Here is a 23,348-nt window from a genome sequence, read left to right on the forward strand (position 1 = left end):
AGCATTGGAAATTTGGTCACACAAGATAACAGTTCGGGTGATGAAGATGACAATTAAATCGTGAATGTTGAAAGAATCAGTCACACGAATGATTTGATAGCGATCGAGAAGGTACTGCATTGCGTCAAACAGCAAGGCAACACGACACCAGCTGACATTATGGTGTTACGGCTTCTGCGCAATTTAGCAGCCAAGAAACGAGACAGCTTAATTATGCAGAAGACTATGAAAGACATCTTTTTAAAAAGGGATATGTGTATGCTAAACACTGCTTTATTTGTATTGTGTTTTACTTATGTACTGTACTGCATGTCCAATAAAAATAATTGATACAGTAATAGTAAATAATACAGAGAAATAATCAGTGAACAAAAATAGCAAATACTGTACAAAATGTTATATGTATCTATCCGTGTTAACCGAGTTTTTGCTTATCTGAGTTAGATCCGGTCCACATTAGCTCGGATAATCGGGGCTCTACTGTGTGTTTATTATATGAATTTCTTAATGCATATAATTCATTATAACATATTTTACTGTGATAGGTTAGATACCACGTGCAAAATGGCCATATCTACAGGCAACAAGGGTCCTATATTGGCGTGCAGACTTTGTGGCTCCAAAGAAGAAAAACTGACTGACATCTTCAGTGCAGAAGGCAAAAGTGAACGATTAAGAGATATGGTGAATAAAATTCTTCATACAAATGTAAGTGATTATATGTATTGGTATGTTAAACCTCCCAATTCCGTACAGTTTATTTCAGAAAATTACAATGTCGATGTTTTATCTACGGCTTTAAGCAGAGAAAAGTTTGTTTAAGGGCTAAGCTCATCTCCACTTTTCTAATTTCATAATGAATAACTTAAACACAATGAAGAAATTAGACAGGTAGTAGCTACAAAACGATATTATATGAATTAATAATTGTTTTAAGGCCTTTGTTAGGAAATTGGAGGAAAGGCTGTGAGGAATATGGGATGAAAATAAATGTTAGAAAGATAAAAGAAATGGTGATTGGAATAAAGCGGTCGATAATTACTAGTGATATGAAGTGCGAACGTGAAATAAAAGCAAGGATAGGATCGGCGAACGAAGCCTTTAGGAGGGAGAAAGTACTATTTTATGGGACCTTGAATAAAGAGTTGAGAAAAAATCATAAAATGCTTCATGTGGAATATTATACTGTATGGGGCAGAAACTTGGATATTATGTAGAAATGATGAAAAACGACTGGAAGCTTTCGAAATATGGGTGTGGAGATGAATAGAGAGAATTAGATGGGTTGAGCGGAAAACGAATGATTGGTGTCAGAAAAGTAGGGGAGAAATTAACAATTTTAGATACTATTAAGAAGAGGAGGAGAAACTGGATAAAACATTGGGTAAGAAGGAACTGTAAAATGAGGGATGTGCTACAGGTTATGGTGACAGGAAAGAGAGTGAGATTACAATTAACGGACGATATCGAAACAGAAAACTTCATTCATGAAAACGAAGAGGTTAGTGGAAGACCATGGAACATTGAAGCTTCTCAGTTGCAGCAGCAAGTGACCTACCAATAATGACAGAATACCTGTGATGATGATTTAAGACCTTTCGTAATTATATTGTCTAAATTTGGGTGCCCAATAATTATGACGTCATAAATGCGCACGCAAATTTCTGACCTATAAGAAAAGGTTTCGGTCACGGTTGCTAGTTTATTTAATAACAGTTTGTAGATACTACCTGGATCACTTTCTATATGTTTAATTTTCTTCATTGTCTAGATTATTCACTTAAATTCAAAAAGTGTGTGTGTGTGGAAAAGGGGTAAGCTTAGCGACCAAGTATAACACTGCAGGACATACCATGTAGAGTAAAATGAGTAATTGCGTTTGAATGTGTTGACCTCAAAACTGCATGTTTTATCAATACATGTGACAGTGGATTGATTTCTAAGGATAGTCTAATTTCTTAGATCTCAGAATTACAAATAGAACGCCTTTTCCATAATATTTACATATATGTGATATTCATGAAATTTTAAGTCAAGCCTTGACAAACTCGTCGAGATTTTGATATCTCAGTCTTTGACAGTCTGAGAAGTCAACATTAAATAAACTGATGTTACTGAAGCCGTAATTCGAAATGTTGCCTACAGCACATGTGTGTTGTAACGTTGTTTAGAAACTCTAAATGTAGAGACATTTGTGTAAGAAGTGTGTGTTTAGTTCGCATGTTGAAATATAACCTTTATCTCATTTATAGGTGACCGTGAGTGACACATTGCCGAAATACGTTTGTGCTCCTTGTATTGTTCAGTTAAAAGCTTGCACTAGAGTGCTAAATTTCTTTAGAACTACCCAACAAAGTATGAAATCAAGCATTTTCAAATCAGATGATATACTGGTAAGTGGATTTATTAAAGTAATAAATTTAATATCTACTTATACGTTGAAGCTGTAAAACACATATTCATTTAAAAAAAAAAAAAAAGTGGGTCACCTTGTGCATCCGTGTTCCTTATTTTAATGCAATATTTCCGTCCTTTGTGGGAATATCATCATACCAATTTTTATTACTGTATCATCTGATCCTTACTTTTACATCTCCTGTTGTTAATTTTGTTTTCTTTAGAAACAGTTAGTGCAAAGTGTTCAGTAACGTAATTTCGATTTTTGATTGCCTTAATAATACCCTGTATTGTCCGTCAATTCATTTTTTTTCAAAAGCACTATTCACATTAATAATTTATGCGGATTCCACAATGTGTCGCTAATTTATGTTCTATGTGGTTATCTCAATTTATTTTTGGCTGTTGTATACATTAATTCCACCAGCAAATTTAACACGTCGCAAATTTTGTGAATTTTAAAATTAAAGTGATTGAACAGTTCCTTTGACGTGTGTACTTTGTCAATGAGATTTCTTCTGAAAGCTATTTCTACGTATATTTTTGTTGACATCAGGTATGATTGTGTTAAAAAAAATAATTTACAATTCAGCTGCAGGCAGGATTAGTATGTCGAGATCCAGTTTTTGAAGCAATGTAAATATCCTCAGAGAACATCTGTTGATATCCTATTTAGGTTTCTTATTAAGATTACTAATCTTCTTAATGGTGAAGTTGTGTAAACTGGATACAGTCTGTAACAAAAATATAAATAAATATTGTCCATTAATTTCATCTTTGTCATACCAATATAGAATCCATTACATTGGCACGAAATATTGTAGATCCCTGAAGAAGCCAGTTTGCCTTTGAAATAATTTTTGCACGTTGCTAAGGAACTTTCGAAAGTGGTACCAGATTTTCTGTCGTAAAAATGGTACTACTTTTCGAAAGTTTCTTATCAATATACAAAAATATACAATATATAGAGAAAGAAATATTTTTAGTCCTTTCTCATCAGGATAAAAGGATCTAAACTCAACTTACATAAGGGCAACCTAGATCACATGAAGCAATATAATCAACATCTTAAGTAAAACATATATTTAACGGACAATATTTGATTATATTTTATTACCTTATTTATACATTTGTTACAGATCGTTTCCAGTTAACACAACTTCAGTGGTAAGAAGATTAGCAGTCTTATTAAGGAACTTATGAGTAATTAGGATCTCGAAACATTGCCCTCACTTGCAGTTAAATTGTCAGCTGGAAATAATTTCACAAAATCACACCTGAACCAACACAAATGTAGAACTAGCCTTCAGAAGAAATTTCATTAACAAACTACTCAAGCCAAAATAAGTGTTCAACCATTCTAGTCCTAAAATTCACAAAATTTGCGAAGTGTTAAATCTGCAAGTAGACAATATTAATATTTACAATAGCCAAAAACAAATTGAAGGCTATATAGAGCATAAATGAAAATTATATTGTGGAATATTGCATGCATTATTAATGTGAATATTTTTTTTTTTTTATATAAAAACAGTGAATTGATAGGAAACACAGGAGGCATTATTAAAGGCAATCAAAAATCAAAATTAAGTCACTGTATATTTCGCACTTTTTTTTAGAAAAAAAATTAACAATAGGAGATGTAAAAAATCGGTGATACAGTAATGAAAGTTGTGCTGATGACGTTCCCAGAAAGGAAGAAAATACTCAAACATTATGAACACGGAGGCACAAGATGAGCCCACTTTTCTTAGTAAATTTAAATTAGTATGCAAATAAAGAATTACGTTTGTGTTTATATATAATAATAAAATGAAAATTTAATTATATCTTTTGCACGTTTTTGATTTTGTTCTTTCCTATATATTTTTTCATTAATGAGTCTTGTTGTCTTTGTGTAATCTTATTTGAAGAAAGAAAAAAAAAACATCAAATTGATATGATAAGTAACAATAAATATTTTAAATTCCAACTAGTAAAAGCACTATTTCCATTTTCCGAAGGTGTCCACCATACTTCTTCTAATGTTGCCAACCCCCAAGTCAGTCTGTTTCTATTTTCGAGTGTATGAAAACTTCCCTCAATTGAATGGTGTGGTACAATTTTTGACCTCCAATATATATTTATAAATCATCCTTAATTTTCCAGTACTTTATAATATAGTTTCATTTTTTGTTCTGTGTTTATCTATCTTGATTTAGTTTTGGTTCCATAGTTATTATAAAACAAGATTCATAAGTAAATCTTTCAATTTGGGATGAAGTCTTATGTAAATTTTTTACCTTGTTTCTGATGTTCTTAGTTCATAATGATTTAGCTGTGTTAAGATTGTTAAAACACTTATTGTTAACCACTGGCAAGAGCGTGTAATAAAAGGGAGTCATGATGCGAAATAGGCAAATACAGCCTGCTTTACATGCTTGCTTGCTTACATGATACATGTTTATTAGCCATCCTCTTCGCTACAGATCCTCCGTGTACTTACCAATGTTTCCAGGGAAGAAAGAAATTAGGCAACTCAATAGGACGTCCGTTGACTTATGCGGATTGTGCCACGTAGATGTCGGACCATCATCTATGCTCACAGAGGGAATATACCATATTGACCCTTTGCATTGTGCTGTCAATGGTCTGATTGGCAAGAGACGTATATTTGCGTACTCTGTTTCCACCATTGTATGTGCAATCGTGGTTAGGTAGTTAACCGACAATATATTGTCTCAGCAAAGAATACATCTGCCAGTGGTTTCTGTAATTTATTATTATTCTCTGCAAGATAACGTGCTATGGTGTTCCATATCTTTTGAAGGTGTAAAAATCTTTGGAAATAAACTTTGCCCTGAGGAATATTCACACAGAATGCAGTGGCAGCTCCACTGTTTACACACTAAGTATACTTGAGATGTATTTTGTTTGAAACACTGTCTCAATTTGTTTTGTGATGTATTTTATGTTTGTCATATGGAGACCTGTACATAACCGTTTCCGTAACATTTAAAACTTTTTTTTAAGTATGTTTATTGAATGAATGAATAATTTTAATCTGAATGTTGTCTAAATTCTCAAGATATATATTTTAAGCATACATGTATTTCTTATGAAAAACATCTAAAACTTGTTTTTTATGGAGTTACGGTATTAAATACTTAGGAAGGCCTGAATGTTACGAAAGATCATTATATTCTGGGTGTTTCTTTATTATATTAAGATCCTAGCGGCGTAGAAAATAAATAAATAAAAAAAGATCCGATCGTAGATTTAAGTTCTTTAGGAAACACACACACACACATATATATATATATATATATATATATATATATATATATATATATATATATATAATACGAAATTTTCCTTTCCGATCCACTGAAACTAATTGTGAGGTATAGCTATAAATTTCTGTAAGTTTTTTTTTTAAATTTTATTGTTGTTTTCCTGTCATCTTTGCATTCCGTCAATGAGCCGTTCATGATTTTTTTTCTCAGTGTTACTTAAGTCATCAGAAATACTTCCTAAAGATGGATAAAGTAAGTCTGGGTGAGAAGGCAGATTAAAAAAGTAAAACGAAAGAAATTGTTCCTATTATGTGCATAATTTGGAAGCTGTTGGAACTAGTGCAATATATACTATGCTTATAAATATATTTTACGGAGAAATATTTTTTGTCTTATGATTAAACTTGTAATTTATCTTATGTGATTCTTTAGTTTAGTTTATTAGTTGACGCCCTTTGTTGCACGGAGATTATACGATATATTAATATATATTTCAACTTCATATCCGAACTACTTGAGCTTCCAGTAATAATAGGATATCGGTTTCTTCAATTCGTGAATAGAATTCACTAATGGATAATCTTACGAATTGAACTACCATTGTGTGTAATACGTGAATACAGTTTGCTTTTAAATTTGTTTTGCATATTCAAAAGGTTTCAATATATATTTGCATGTGTTCGAGAGATTCGTATCAAGTTCCATATAAGCTGCGCTAATTGTTTTACTAGTTGGTTCTTAAAGTGTTCTGAACATTTTGTTCTGTATTCTGAATTACTTAATAAAATAAATGGTGTCTTTAATAGCATACTATTTTTGATTTACAGAATATTTCGGCGGAGGAAACTCATGAAAATCAGCCTTCGAACGCAAAGCCTGAAATCGAGAGTACAGCTTCTAATGCGAATAGAGAAAGGTAATTTTAGATTATTACGTTAGATTCGAAAATACATTTTTGGCATCACAAATTCGGTGGCATGATGAAAGGGTAATCAGTGAATGATTTTCTAGTAAGGCTTGTTTCCAGTTGTTTCTTTACATCTTTTAGAAGCTAATATGAGAGGTGATGATGATAATGTATTTAGCGCCATTCATTTCAGTATATTATTTGGCTACTTAAAACCTGCTCGATACGTAAATTATCGTTTTGCATGCTTCATTCTTTTGTAACTATTTAAAAAGAATGACATATTTATTGTAGATATGAAGCGCAGGAATTCCAAGAATTGTAATAAAATGAAATCTTACTATGTCAACTTTCCACAGTGATTCGTTAACATGTTTCGTGTAACAGCAGCCCATTTTTAGGACAAGCACAGGTAAAATTACATTAAACGTGCAGGAAAGGAATTGTTAGTGAAACATTGTGGATACTTACATACTAGTTTGGACCAGACAGTATGCAGAGTTTTTATTAATTTCTTCTTCTTGTACCTGAATATAACCTGTAATGATTTTAACTGTTTTCTAACCTTGTCCTGTTGCTGGGTTGTAAAAGATAGATTAACCCAAACCGCTTTTTCAAGTTGACAATGTAAGATTTACTTTCATTGTAAACGATGGTATACTTTAAACTAATCTGACGCTAGTGTAAAGTAGTTCCAGTAAACAATGATAATCTGATCCGTGTAGAAACAAATAAATGTATAATAAATATACATATAAACAGTTAATGCACTATACAGACAAGCTGTAAGAGGTGATTTTTCACATCAAAAGGAAAAAAATTCATAAGGACTCGTGAGAAAAGTGCATACTTTCAGAGATAGGGCCGTCCAAAATACCTAGTTATGCTCCAAACAGAATTTTAGATATGTTCTGACTTAACACTCTGCCGTAATCAGGGTGGTGTAATTTTTAATGTGTTGTTGTTGTTTTGTCTTATTGGTTTCCTATTGGCAACTCAAAAGTGTTAAGAGACCGTCCGCTCCATGATTCTTCTTGCTTGGAATAACGCTTGCTGTGATATATCATTTCACGGTATATTTCAGGTTTTTTACACACCTTCAAGCGTGAAGCAATTCATCGTAATACGCGTTATTCTGAGCATGAGGAACCGTGGAGCTGACGGTGTATTCCCGCCAGCACATTGTGTGAAATTCCTTGCACCCCACTGCACATTGTTGAAATATATATTTTTGGATAGCGTATGTGTGATTTTCTTTACGTTGATATGGAAGCACTCTACGGTTTTGGACAATCCTAGTCCTGAAACTATGAACTCTTCGCCACAGGTTCTTATGAATGTTTCTTCTTATTTTGATGTGAGAAATTACATCTTACAGGTTGTCGGTATAGTTCATTATTTTAGTTGTAGATATAGTATATTATAGTTGATTATATGTATATATATATATATATATATATATATATATATATATATATGAGATACTCTAAAAAGTAGTGAGCCTTTTGCGCACGAAATAGTGTTAGTGTCCCAAACCTCAAAGTATAAAGTCACATCGGGTCGAACCAAACGTCATTCAAGAGCTAACAGTGGGAAGCTAGTAGATGTGGCCCCATGTTGAAATTCTTATAATCAGATATAAATTATTGCGCCATGAAAATGAGTAAAACTTTCCGCAATTCTGCGCTACATTTTACAATTTTATTTCGAAAAAGGCTTCCAAAAGATGGTTCAGTCACTCTTGTTCTGGAAATTTTCAATGTCAAGATGCTTCTCGCAGTGGGCAACTAACGATAGCAAAAATGGATGACATTCTGGCAAAAGTCGAGCAAGATCTACATGTAAATAGTCGTGACACCGTTAATGCCGTAAACATCCATCATCATATAGTTTTAAACCATTTGGTGAAAGCTGTATGCAGGAAGAAATTTGACGTTTGGATGCTACATGATATGACTCAAAAACATTTACTCAGTTGAATTTCTATCCGCGAATCTCTAGTGAAACATAACGAACTCGAGCCATTCCTGAGCCGGTTGATCACAAGTAATGGAAAGGGGATACCCCATAACAGTAATGTGCAAAAAAGTGGTCGAAGCACAAAGGAATTCCACAGTCTGTGGCAAAACCTACACTGACTCCCAGGAAAGTTATGCTTTGCGTTTTGTCGGATTGCAAGAGCATTGTGCAGTACAAGCCGCTGCTGCCGGGCAGAACGATAGACTCTGACCTGTACTGCCGTCAACAATAAACACGAGTGCGTCTAACTATTCAAAAGAAACGGCCGGAACTGCTCAACAGATAGGGTGTTGTGTGTTACCATGCTGACAACACCAGACCTCATACATATTTAGCGATCTGTCAGAAATTAAGAGAACATGGCTGGGAGATCTTAATGTATCCCTGTATGACCCGTATTTGGCAGCGCCAAACTATCATTGTTTCGGTCTCTGCAGAACTTCCTGCATGGTGTTAAATTAGTTTCAAAAGAGGCAAGTGTAAAACACATGTCACAATTTTTTGACCAGAAATCTCAAATAGCGACCGGATTATAGTGATACGGGAAAAATCCCAGAAGGCCGTTGAACAAAAGGTCAATACTTTTTTGATAACTTGAAATCTTACAAAAATCTTGGAACAAAGGGTATCAATACGCTATGAAAATCAGTTTCTTGGGGGAAAAGTGTACCTGTAGAATTAACCAACAAAAGAAAATATTGTATTGTGAATGCACCGCTCCGAACTTTTGGAGATGATTTAATATTTGGAGGTGCGACAGAATACTTTTTCAAAGAAAAGAGTAAACTGTAAACCTAGTGATGGTATGGCAAGCTAATAGGATAAAAGGGAGAAAAAAATAAATAAAAAGAACAGACTTTCATCCATATAAACATTAAATTACTTACAGTTTAATGTTATATGCGTATTAAGTACTTTTTTTTTTTCTTAATCCTTGCGTTTGGACAACCACTTGTTATGTAAAAATGTAAGGTTTATTGACAAAATAACGTACGTGGAAAATAACAGTAAATAGCCAAGATTAGGTTTTATTTCTATAGCCAATATACACTGAATCAAGCCACTCCAAACAAGGTTCATCAGTCAAGAAAGAAACCAATGTACTTTACCAATTATATTACAAGAAGTATTATATTGGTTTCTCATTCAGCAAGACGACTGATTTCCACACTGATATTTCTACAGCCTCTAATTACAATGAGTTTAGAGAAAAGGATAAAACTTACGGAATTGAAAGGAGGTATTTTCAGAGCTACATTAACCATACCACCATTTAGTGAGATGGATAATTAGGGAAGAATATGCAGGGAAGGATAAATAATCGAAACTGAAGGACTTCTTTTAGATTTCTTAATTATAAAATGCTTCATATATTATGAATACCATTTGTATTATTTTCTGCTCATGTATACATTGAAAGTACAAATGGATTGCCAGAGAGAGAAATCTGTTTACAACAAACAAATAATATGGTTTTCTTTGTGCAATTGTCTTCTGAGTTTTTGATGCACCTTGTGCATGGCCAGAAGATTCGGAAACCCAGTCATTTTTTAAATATGCGATTATTATGGCTGGTTTTCGATCAATAGTTTTTTTTTTTTTTTCAACTAAACTCTTGGTCTATTGTGTAATACTTGTTTCAGAATGGCGCTTTCGATTCTTTGTAAAAACTAAATAACTTTCAAGAATTAATAGAATTAATTTATTTTTACTTATAGTTGTGTATTTCTTCTTATTACCATTATTGTAATGCTCCCTGTTATGAAGTTAAAGGTTCTATAATTTTTGTTACAGAAGTCTGGATGAAAATAGTCGTCTTGGAAACCAGGATACTCACAAGTCAATTCCATTAGACCACGAAGGAAAGACCATTAGTAAACAGAATACGGAACAATTTGGTATAAGTATAGATGAACTTTTCAAACTGCATGGTTTGAATACAGAACTCCCAGTTAACTGTGATTTCTGTAACACGTCGTTCGATGATTTTGATGAATTTGATCAACATATGGCAAAACATGAGGAAAGCTCCTTCTTTCCTTGTCAGTTGTGTTCCAATTCTTACATCTCATGGTCCAATCTGGTTGCTCATCGTAAAGCGTGCCACAAGGGAGAAATTCTAAGTTGTAACGACTGCAGCGAGAAAACTATGTATTCCATAAAAACAGTTAATTACAAGGTTGGAGATTTTATGTGTGGATGCGAAGAATGCGAAGAGGGTTTCCATACTACCAGTGAATTGTACAAGCATTATAAACAGCATAGCGATGAAAGTCGCTTTTTAAGTATTAAAAATAATGAAGTTGCGAAAATAATGAATTTTTATCGTTGCTCAAAATGTCGAGAAGGATTCCCATCTATGGCTCTCTTGAAGCAACATATGAAAATTCTTGAAGGAAATAACGCGTATATTTGTAACATTTGTAGTCAAAAGTATTGTAATTCTCGAACGCTTTTCACCCATAAAAGAATGCACTTTCAAACGACAAAGTTACACATGTGTCACGTATGTGGTTTGATATTTTCTAAGAAAGAAGGACTGCAAAGGCATAGAGGAGTACATCGAGCCAGAACGCCGTTAGTGTGTGAAGTATGCAAAAAGACATTCAGCTCCAAGACTTCTTTGGAGTATCACAAATACAGACATCCAATAAAGCGAGAATTCTATTGTGTAAAGTGTGCTAAATCGTTTGATGAATGGAAGGAGTATGCAGAACACATTAATTCTCACTGCAATGAAAAGAAGTTGGTATGTGAGTTATGTGGGGAAGACAGAGATTTTGCTGAGTTCCTTGCACATTACAAGAACTGCCATAAAAAGGAATTAGATGATCTTCTTCAGAAACGCAAGGAAAACTTGACTTGCAAGGTATGCCAGAAGTGTTTCACACATCCAGCTACTTTGCACAGACACAGTACATTGCACAATACTGTACAGAAGTTCTTCCAGTGTGAATTATGTGACATACGCGTAGTGAAAGAAGAGTTATTTGTTAAGCATATTAAGAACCATTTCCCTGGTAAAGATGTTCCCGAAAAGTATTTGAATACATCATTATTTATGAAACTGCCCAGACCTTTCATGTGTGAGTATTGTGGACGTAGTTTTAAGCGAATGAACAATTTAACCACCCACCTACAATTGCATGAGCAGAACAAACATCAGTGTTCTCAGTGTTGGGAAGTATTTGCTTCGAGTATGTCTCTTAAAAAACATCAAAGATTACATGCTAAGAAAAAACTGCATGAATGCGACTCCTGCGATAAGAAATTCCGGTTACTTAAAAGTTTAGTAGATCATAAACAACAGTCTCATTTGAAATGCACAACCGATCAGTCTACAGTTGATCTTGCACCGGCCAATATACCGATTTCTGAACCAAATGAAACGGATGAAAATAAACGCTACTTATGTGTGAAGTGTGATACTTTATTCTTGAACGAAAGTGTCTACTTAAGTCACATGAAAAAGCATATTATACCTACTAGTATGATTATGTACGATTGCACTGTTTGTAGCAAGAGTTTTTCTTCGAGATTGGACTATAATTTACATTCAAAAGAGCATTCGTCGCAGAATCAAGATCCGTCACCTATAAGACAATACCATAATAAACGATTAGAATCAACATCACAGCAACTGGAATTTACTGATTTATTCACGTTAGATGGTGCAGATTGGTGAAGTGACAGAATTAAATTTACTTATGGATCATCAAGGAGAATTTCGTAATTTTATGTGGTATCGTCTTGCACAATATGTTGACTTTCTTATACAGCATACTCGTAAATAACCTAGATATGAGAAGACAGCGGTAATTTTACTTATTATTTTTGTGTTATTTACATTAACTGTGTGTTTTATTATTATTTTTATGTCCTATGATAAATTACTGAAGTGTGGTAACTGTACAAAATTGGCTATAAGATGATAAAACATCTTTTTCAATAAGTTCAAAAGCAAATGATTTCTTTCTCGGAAGAATATCTGACTCTTAAGAAATACAGCTTTCTGAATCAAACGGACGAAAGTAAACGTTAAATATGTGTTTCTGAAATTTTTAAGTTTTACATCCCATGAAATATGTGTGTAGCTTCTTTGATCGTATAAAACATCTGATGAATGAAGCAGTTAATTTCTTTAAACGCCAAAAGTTTGGTATAAAGATTTGTTTCTGTTTCCTTTCTTTTACAATTAAAAGTTCTGGGGCGTGGGGAAGGGAGGGGGAAGAGACGGTGGCGCAGTGGCAGAGCGCTTACTTCTGGTGCATGGGGTCCCTGGTTCGATTCCAGTACAAGTAAATTTCTGGTGGACAAAATCGTGTTCGTGGGTTTTCTCGGAGTACTCCCGTTTCCTCCTACATTCTCATTCTATCAATTCTATCATCATTCACTTGCCTCAACTGTCTTCCGTAGCCTGAAGGACATAATCGCGAGGCATTAAATTGAAAAATTTCATTTTTAATTAAGAAGTTCTGCATTATTGTTGTATAGAACTTACGAATTGGCACCACTTTAATCCTTGCACAGTATGCATATGGCTTCTTTAGTCCTGGATCTGCATTCTAAAAAATTGATGGACTAAATTTTTAAAGAATTTCTTTCTCTAAGCGGTGAAAAAATTAGTTCGTAATACGACCATGCTAAAATGCAATGGTGTAGAAAGAGTTGAGGTTTTTGTGCAAGTAGTTACCATTCATCGATATTTCTTCAAGTATTATCCAAATGGTAGAAGGGCTTCAGAAGTGTAGAATACTGAAGAGCAATTCTTTACCATCATTCCTGAACGAAAGAAGATTATTCAAAAATGTAGTACTTCAAGCAATGTAGACTTTAACTTAAGAATGCACTGAAAATAGCTAGAATTCATCGCCGAAGTGTTTGCAGTAAATGTTAACAAACCAGGATATTTTTGTGGTAAGTGTTGAACTTTCATTAATAACTTGATAAGCAGCACAGACTTAAACAGACTTCGACTTTCTTAATACGAAGTTCTGTAACACGGAGATACTAACTCCATTTCTTTTTCCATCAACTCGATTTGAGTCGAACTCAAATATAATAGTATTTATTTCGATAATTTACAAGTACAATTCCACGTCAAGGGGTTCAGTTTTAGAGATGGTCCCAGCTCGACCACCTCCAAATCTAATGAAATTTAGTAGGAAGATTTTATAATATTGGGTGATTATGTGTCAAATCTTAATTCATAACTTTTTATGCTTCCATTTCTGTCTTTCGAAGAAAGGTTCCTCATTCGCACTCCGCACACGTGGGTACAAAAGCGCCACCTTTGCCTAGCCTTTTTGAGGAGCAGTATTTCAACTGTACCTTCTCTTATCTTTTTTGTCTTGCCACAGGTAGAAAAAAACATGATTTGGGCTTGAGACGCTATTTACTTTAAATTTAGAACCATGTTATTACTTTTGATACTTCATGAATAGCTTTACAACTAACAGATTATGTTCATTGAGTATAGAATGAGGCAAAGTCATTGCAAATTGTTTATATGTCACTAAAAATACGTAACTACAAGTATTCATGAATCAACTGCAGACTCTTGAGCCTAATTTAAGTTTGGTACTTAAATTAGTGGTCAATTCTATTTTATTTACTAAAACTATACCCAAAAAATACTTTCGTGACACTCTCGTTCGACTGACACAGACTATCAAGTTAAAATCTGTTTTTCATTAAATAGTCAGCACCATTTATAATTGTTTACGACTTACATTATAAATGCATGCTCTTATTAAGTATACAGTGAGCTTATACTCCCAATATTATTACACAATACTTTTGCAAAGGTACTGAAATTTCACTCGCTGAGTATGTCTGCTATTTACTCTTGCCCAGGAATACTGTCTGCTATTTACTCTTGTCCATACGTATCTCCCCCTACTAATAGAATTTACTTACAAAATAATGTCACACTTCGATGTTTTGAGCGCTTGTAAAATTCTGGGTTTTTCGTTGACTTCACTGAACTGGCATTGTCAACTGAGAATTCGGTCATAAAACTGGATAACCCACAGAAGTGAAATTTCGTGAAAATCGATTTTTAATTGTGAAAATCTATATTAAAAAATAAACATACAAATAAAATACGTAATAAAAAGATGAAATAATATTAAGTATTTCTCCTTTCAAGTTATGACATTTAAAGTTATTATTATTTGCAATGAACAAAAGTTTAAACTCCTTTCTACTGTTAATGTGAATGTAAAAGTGGCTTATCATGTTTCACATAAATGAACAAAAGTGTACCACACGGTATATTACTTGAATAATATTACTACTTATTCAGTGTATACAGTTGAGGAAGTTTGTTAAGGTACAGAATCACTCCGAGGCATCAATGTAACAAGCATAAATTGTTCGTGATGATTTTAGCTGCTTCTAGAAGTATCCACTAGAGGCAGTCATATAACATTCTGTTATCGATAGTTCTCTGTGTGGTGTATTTCTGTTACACAGAAGTGCCTGTAAATCCACCAGGTTTCTTCCATTCTTCCTAGGTTTACTCATTCCCAAATATCACAAACATCGTGTGCGTGGGTTTTCTCGGGGTTCTTCCGTTTCCTCCCACTTTCTTCATTCCACCATTTCATTCATTTCTCATAATCACCGTCTCCTTTAGCTTAACCGGCATAATCGTGGGACGTAAAACTCAAAGATTTCATTTCATTTCATTTTTCTTTCCCAAATATCAGAATTGTAATAGTAACTAACGAAGAGTACATACGGTTCAAAAAGACAAAACTTGAGCCTACACGCTTTTTAAGTTGGAAAAATTTACCGTAGAGTGTCTCCGTGTGACTTCTTTTGTATGGCTTGTTGTAGGCGATACATTTGGAAGAAGTTTTCTGTTGCTATTTCAGTGACAAGAAACGGATGTTTCTTGTTCGCTTTCTTGATCACATCAATCCAATGCTTGGGACTATATTGATAGTGACGTTTGACACATTTCTATGTATTCGAAATCTCTATCGGTAGCCATCATTGTGTGGCCGACGACTGGAAAAATTTGCGACAGCGTCTGAAATCTACCACTTTGTACAAGACTATAAAGATAAGCAATAACTCCAATTTTTATTCTGACCATCACGAGAGCTCCTTCATGGCTAAGCGGTTAGCGTACTCGCCTTTGGCGTGGGAGACCCGGGTTCGATTCCCGGCGGGAGCTCATGTGGTTCGGATTCCACGTTAATCAGTAGGTCCACGTCTCATATAGCGTTGCTGCTGAACGGGACGTTAAACTCAAAATCAACTGAACTCTGACCACCACGATTGTCAGCCATGATGATAGGTTCTTTCCCTGACACGTTTTGTACGTCAATATATTTCTGTAACAGCGTTGACTTCGCCCGAACTTCTTGCTGCCACCGATTCGTCCCACACGAAGCAGTGTCCTTGGTTATTTTCATAATCGTGTGTGTTTAAGTTTATGGTATATATATATATATATATATATATATATAAACCTTCGTTTTGCAGAGAACTTGGGAGAGGACAGAGCTTTTGCATATCCATGGTAATCATGTGCAGTGACTTGTCCGAAATAGCCATTTCTTTTACACGTTTAATGAGATCTTGAGGAGCTTCAGTCTTTTTCTGATGAAAAAATAACTCTTCACGTATTTTCATCTCTTCATCTTAACCGATTTTAACTGCCTATAATTGTACGTCCATGTTGTCACAAATACTACTCGTGTCACTTTTAAGGAATTTAAAGTGAATATTGTCATACTCTGAAAACTCTTCGGTATTTGTCTTCTGACACAGGTGTTATTTGATTTACTTGACAGTAGTGTTCCTTGTAATTTGCGTAACATGTTACAATAAAATATTCCATTGCCACGTACAGTCGTTCAGGATTATCTCTTCTGCTGTAGTGGCTATGGTAAGTTGGTAACAATTTTATGTACCTATGCACATGTTCAATGTTCGCTTTGAAATACATTTAAGAATGACTGTCATGTCTTCATCTACCATTCTTAGGGCTCTTGTAAGATCTTTCTTTGTTACTCTGCTCATAAGCCATTCTACACGCCCTCTGGAGTTCTGAAGCCAGTGTATGGCTTAAAAAGCCTTCTTATAAACTCGCACTTCTACAATCTGTCGTATGTACTAAGCATAGAATGCTTCCTTGTTGTTATATTTTACATAGTGACATTTTACTGAAAATTGTTTTCTTTCTCCGAACAAGTACATGTTTTTAATATTGTGATTACCAAGTTCCCAGAAAGCCTGAAAAACTTGCAGTCGATCCTCTTCACTAAATTTAGTAAAAACACACTATTAGACATTGGCAATCTGATCCCATCTTCCTCTCTGCTTGAACCTTTCTCTGCCCTTGTATTGTTTACTGCTTGTATTGTTTATTGCCTATTCCATTCCTTGGCACTTTTTCCGTGCATGTTCAGACTATACAGAGCTATACGCTTTCTTTTCCTTGCGCATTGATTGGTGGTTTTTGGGCCCTGCAAAATGTACAAGATTTAACTTCAGCTTTGTGCAAGTAGTGCATTATAGCTTAGTCATGACATCTGCACTCCATGTAAAACATGGTAAATCCCATTACAGGATAAATACTGCTTGGTAAAAAATAACTATTTTCCTTCCACTAAAAACATTCTATACACAGAATATACAAACACAGATATCAAGCTGCTGATAAGAAGGACAATGTAATAGTTTAACAGAAATAAAGGAAATTTTGACGTAAAACTTGATAACCCGTACTCATAGTCAGGATCTTCATCGCAATCAACACGAGACATCGCCGAATCTACTTCCATACCCGATAAATTGCTTGAAGATGCGCGCACGCTATCCTCTATTTCCACCATCTTGATTGTGGCTTTCCACCTATCGTCGAATTTTTCAACCACTTGAAATTTCAGACTTACGCACTCACTCAAGACAAAGTGACTGCAGTTCAGAACTCAATTTCGGTCGGTCGCTGGGTTACCATGTTTTACGCCCGAACCCCTCTCTAACAACACTGGTTTCTCAACACATTTAGAATTAATTCCTTATAGGACACGATTTAACTACATTAGTGTTTTCGCGGCTTCACTAGCTGCAACGAACTCTGCTTCTGCATTCGGAAATTTCCTTATTTCTGGACAAAACAACTCCACTTGATGATCATCTGCAAAATCTGCATCATTATAAATCTTGAATGTTGTTTTCTCTTCACGGGTGTAAAGCAGTTCTAAATCTGGAGTTCCTTTTAAATACTTGAAGATCCTCTTCACTTTTATCCAATCATCTTTAGTTGGATTCTATTTAGCTCTTGCTGTTTGCAATATAATATATACAATATCAAACTGTGCTGCGTGAGCTAAATATAACAAGCGTCCCATATAGATAAATAAAAAGGAAGGATGCTGTGTTGGCGTGTAGTGTACGAAGTAATCAGCCAAAATCTACTTCGTGATAGGGTACTACCTCGGAACTAATCTGAATCGCCATTACTTTTCCGCCGGAAGGAGTAGCCACAGGATTTGCATCTTTCGTTCTAAATCACTTCCGAATATTTTCTGCATACTCAAGCTGACATATAACAATTCCTTCTTTCTATCACTCTATTTGTATTCCTAGAAAGTTAGTGACTTCCCTATTTGTTATTTTGAATTCATACTAAAGTTTTATAGGGAGTGCTCTGTTTCTTTGGCGCTTTTATTTAGCATAAGACCATCTGCTAACCTGTCGACTAATCGTCGACAAGGAGTATCACTGTTGTTTTCTTTCCCTTTCGTTGCCTTACAAACAAACAAGGATCTTTGTTTGAAACTGACGTTTCATGAAATTTACTAACCTTTGGTGCTTATTTCAGCCCATGTGAGTTACTTTTCAGTTTTCACACCCGTCGACAGCGGTCGTCAACTCCTTTCTTGACGCGTGTTACTTTTTCTTCAAGGTTGCCATTTAGAAATGTTAAACATTCATCGATAGGTTTTCTGTGGCTAACACTGCTCTAACGTTTACTGGACTGAACGTTTCACTGTAATCTTTTCCTACCTTTGCTGCTATTCAGTTGTAAGGCCACTGCAATAGTTGATGTTTTGCCTTTGTCCATACATTAAAAGATAACAGAAGTAATATTCGGATATTTTTTTTAAAAAAATACGATCCAAAATTACGTTAGGCAGAATAGTAACTGGCAATTAAATATTTCTTTATATATTTTCTGACGTTGCCTTTGTGTGCAATACGTGTTTTTCCTGCCCAATGCACGTATTATATTTCCCTTCTCGGCTTTTTGAAAAGGATTTGTGCTATCGGAACACTTGTGTCCTGGATAGGGAATGTTCTTCATAAGTTCTTTGTAACTTTTCGTAAGTCACAGTAACGAATTCGCCAAAATTTAATGACAGAACGTTGCTCAAACTCTGTTGCCGGTCCATTTTCGTAACGCACCTCACAAATACCACTTCAGACACTCTCAACAATCATGTAGCAATTGGATCAAGTTCAAATTTGTGTTCAAATTTAGGAATAGCCGTTGAAGAGATAGTACCTGATCTTCGCAATATGTAACGAGAAGTGGTGTGAGCTATTTGTACCCGGAAAGGAATTGTAATAGCTGCTTCTAAGAGGGCGTTAATCGGTGTAAATTGAGATAAAAAGAAAAACATGCGGTGAGTAAGAACTTGAAGACGTAGGGGTATAGTGCTGAATCTGGCGGGAGACGGGGCAAGAAGGTACCCGCCGTAGTGTAGTGTGGCGTCGACACATTGTTGAGAGATCCTTAGAAGAGGTCCGATGTCCGTCCCCCATTTTTTGTGATCGACACTTCGTAGAATGTTGATATAAGGTTGAATTTTCGCCTGAAGGGATGCTAGCTGTGGGACCTGTGAAAGGCGGGAGTCGAAAAGAATACCCAAATAAGGGAGCTGTGGCTGACGGTCCGACGTGTAGTTGTCGGTATGAAGGCGAATTGTTTCCATTTGTCATTTCCTTGTGAAAACTATTTTTTTGGTCCAGTTGACGTTCTTGCCATTTGGTACTATTTCATTGTTGAATATACTGTAAAGCAGATTGGAGTCGGCGTTGTGCTTCAGGTAGTGAGGGACTGCGTATGCATAATAAGTGGTCGTCGTAATAGCCAACTATTCGTACTTGTTGGAGAAGAGCGAGATTAAATTCTAACATATAAAAGTTGAATAATAGAGAGCTGAGATAAGATCCTTGAGAGGTAGCTAAGGAGCTGATATTTTCCCATTGTATTTAATATTGATGCGATGGTTAATCATCCAGTTGCGAGTGTATCTAACGAATTGGAACAGCAGGTTAGCGAATGGAGATGCACCAGTCTATCCAGCAAAATGTGGTCATAGGTTCTATCAAAGTCCAGCTTTAAGGCTGTAACGTATTGACGATGTTGATAAGCTTGCCGTACTTCCAGTAGAAACGTGGAAAGCGCGTCGCAGGTTGACTTGCTCTTACAGGCGCCAATAATGGTAGAGGGAAAGATGTTATGACATTCCGTAAGTAGCATTGCATTTTTCGTATTTTTTTTTCAGATCCTTGCTGATGCATGACAGCAGCGTAATAGGTCAGTAACTAGTTGCATGTCCCAATAGTTTGTGATGCTTCAATATTGGGATGATTAAATGATGTTTCCAGCTCATTGGAATGTGTCTGGTAGCCCAAATACACTGACATTACCAAAGTAAGGAGGGACGACTTTGGGAAGGAAGGTCCGTGAGATGTTGGAAGGTTATTTGACCGTCCCGTTGAGAGAGCTTCGTGTAATTCCTCCTGATATATAGTTGTAAAGGCAGTAGAAGGGTGCAAGGTAGATATATTCGACAGTAAGGTGACGCGAAAAGCTAAGACTGTAGGTAACGTTAAAGTAATGTGAAATTCCTGCAGCCGTGTGGGGTTGGGATGAGGTTCTGCGTGACGAGAGCAAGATGACAATTGCATTGTATACTGTAATGTTTATGTGGGTAGAGACAATTTATTTATCGTATAAAAATATTAAAAATAGCCTTTGTATCGACAAAGTGAATATCTTAAAATCTTCCTTATGACCAGTGAGGTGAAGGAAGGAAATGTTTTATATGGGAACTCTTTAGTCTATAGCAGCCTCCAGGGCGTCTTGCAGCGACTTCAGGATACGGTACTTTTTGGTAACTTCCTTAGCTCATGGCAGCCTCCAGGAATTTAGGCAAGGTAGTACTCCTTCGTCCAGGGCAACCTCAGGATCAGTAGTAGGTTAAGTGATCAGTGGTCAACTGATGCTTCTGTCTTCTTCGGGTCCATTTTTATAGGCCATTTCTGAGTGGCTCGTTCCTCTTCGGTTCCCGTCGTGCTGTCCTCGTGTCTTCCTGGTTTTATGTGTATCGTCTGGTGTACTGATGCTTGTTAACAATAGCACGTGTTGCATTTATAACATGTGCTTACATTCAAAGGTGGAGATCCTTACAATATACTTTGAGATGAATGTAGCGCTTGTTCTTTCTTGTAAGATTTGACAATTGCTGCCAGTGTGTTGAGGGCAGCAATGTACGTTTTGCTTTAGCTGTGCCTGAGTCTGTCTGGAGATGATGTATGTTTTTGGCGTTCTTGCTTTGAAATATTGTTTTTGAGCCGCTTTGCTGTGGTTGAGCAGTTTCTGGCAGTGAGTGTCCCACCACGGATATTTATACTTCTTATGTTGCTCTATTCGAGTTTTCTGTCCAAGAGTCGCATGGTGCGCACCTTCAAATATGTGCTTCGTCAGTTGTTGTAGAGAGGAAAAATCTCTCGTTGATTGAAGAGAAGTGGCGGCATGGACGAGATATGCGCGGTATTGATCCTGGTCGTAATCTCGAGCGACATATGGAAGGGGAGTGAAGCAGAAGCATATTCTATCTAAGAGGTGGGAGTGGAGTCAGCCAGGTGTTCCAATGTAGTGAGAATAGGAAATTGATCAAAACCTCCAGTGTAATCATATACCCTCCAGGTATGATGGAGGAAAATATTACACTTGTAACAGAACGTTAAAGATTGAGTTCGTTTCCTGGTTGTTTTAATTTGCCAGGTAGCTATTATTTATAACGGTAGAGGTTTAATTCCATGTTTGGGCAACCAAATTTCTAAATAATTGGTGTTTTTAGTTTCACATGTGGAACAATTGATTTGGAATCGGTTGATAGGTTTCAGTTCCTAGGAATTGGAAGTTACAGTACCCGTGTTTCATTTCAGATCACGTTTTATGAAAGATTCGGAACATTATATAATGTTTCCTTATCGGGGGTTGAACCAAGCTCGCAATTTATTTAGTGACCAGTTTCCTTAATTGCGGGAACATACAATGAAACAAATGTGAGTAAATTGTTTGGTACAAAGCAATTAAAAACGGTCTACGTATGAAGATTTTAAGAGAATTTTGAAAATGACTTCATACTAGCTAACAGAGATGTACAAATCGAAACAAGAGGTATGATCCTGGAGTAAACAAAAGCATTATGAATTTTATTACTACCTACAACGATCTAAATTTGCTAAATCCGTACCTACCAGATTCAAGAATTATTGAATCTATTAGAATTTTGTTCCCATATAAATTGCAACAGGTACTAACGTCATCACAACGCATGAATTTTAATCACTTATTATTGACAGTACAAAATTTTGGAAAAACAGATGGCTATGTAATACGGTGCAAACAAGAATGTACGCAATAGTGTTAAAAGTCAAGTGCTTGTACGTAACATAAGACAAGATAGTGGTAATGAAAAGAGGAATTCTAGATTTACCGATGAGGTAACCGAACCGAACTCTAATGCCTTTAGAAACAGTAGGTACCACAGCTTAAACTAACTTAACAGTAGATTTCGTAATAATTCTTATCGTATAGGTGGCAGGAATTTCTACAATAGGAGACAAAACAAGAACCAAGTTCTCCTCATAGTTCAACACAAAAATGTGCAGTTCAGTGTGATTTAATAGGTGTGTCGCACAGGAATACTTTAAACTAACGCCTGCTGGCGAGGAAAGGGGTTGAAACCACATCAACTGAAATACAAAGTTAAGAATAACGTTTATTTTCCTTGTTAATTCTTAGTGGAATAATTTTCTCGTTATGCAATTTTAATGTGCAATTAATTATTGTTTGTTTTCCTTACCGTTATGATTTATTGTGATCTTTGTTCTGTATCATGATAATACGAATCACATTTTAAATTTTATAACTGCGCCCGAACGTAAGAACACTGTTACGTTGTATCTTAACTTACATTGGCTCTAACAATGACAACTGTAATTTTTATTATTAAGAAAATAATCTAATTATGGGCCTAATTAAATAACTAAATTGTCAAATTTTGAAGTTGCTTTTGTCTTCGACGGTTAAATAAAATGTATTGATTATTAAGAATTGAAGTATAATGTAATAATGAAGTTAGATAAAGGTATAATATATTGTATTAATGAAATATAATTTTAATATATGGGGGCAATCAAAAAGTAAGTTAACCATGTTTATATGTAAATTACATGACAGCCAAGGAATTCTTTCTTCAATTGCAAACAATTTAAAAAGTCCCTTAGTTCAAGAGCCATTATACAACGATAACGTGCATTTTCTTTATTATTATTCAGAGCAAAAATGTTATTCTAACATGCACTAGCTATCCTTTAGAAGAAAAAAATTAATATCTAATGTCATAGAAAATGTTGATTTGTAATGATTATTTTTCCGTTGTCATGAAAAGATGTTTGTTTACCCGTCGCCATGGAAATGTGGTTTG

At 35.2% G+C, this 23,348-nt stretch overlaps 1 protein-coding gene across 6 annotated transcripts in view; it reads left to right on the forward strand.

Moving 5' to 3' along the window:
* The window catches only part of LOC145662950 (uncharacterized), a 48,308-nt gene extending 35,714 nt beyond the window's left edge, over nt 1-12,594 (forward strand). For all 6 annotated transcript variants that reach the window (XM_081729006.1, XM_081729009.1, XM_081729008.1 and 3 more), the window contains 4 exons: nt 546-708; nt 2,253-2,393; nt 6,500-6,588; nt 10,393-12,594. In XM_081729006.1, coding sequence (XP_081585132.1) covers nt 565-708; nt 2,253-2,393; nt 6,500-6,588; nt 10,393-12,283 — 2,265 coding nt within the window. In that variant the 5' untranslated portion in view covers nt 546-564 and the 3' untranslated portion in view covers nt 12,284-12,594. The remainder of the gene's footprint in view (nt 1-545; nt 709-2,252; nt 2,394-6,499; nt 6,589-10,392) is intronic.
* Nucleotides 12,595-23,348: the final 10,754 nt, after the last annotated feature.

Source organism: Thermobia domestica, chromosome 10 (genome assembly GCF_964235325.1).
Source record: "Thermobia domestica chromosome 10, izTheDome1.hap1.1, whole genome shotgun sequence".
Taxonomy (NCBI): Eukaryota; Metazoa; Arthropoda; class Insecta; order Zygentoma; family Lepismatidae; genus Thermobia; species Thermobia domestica.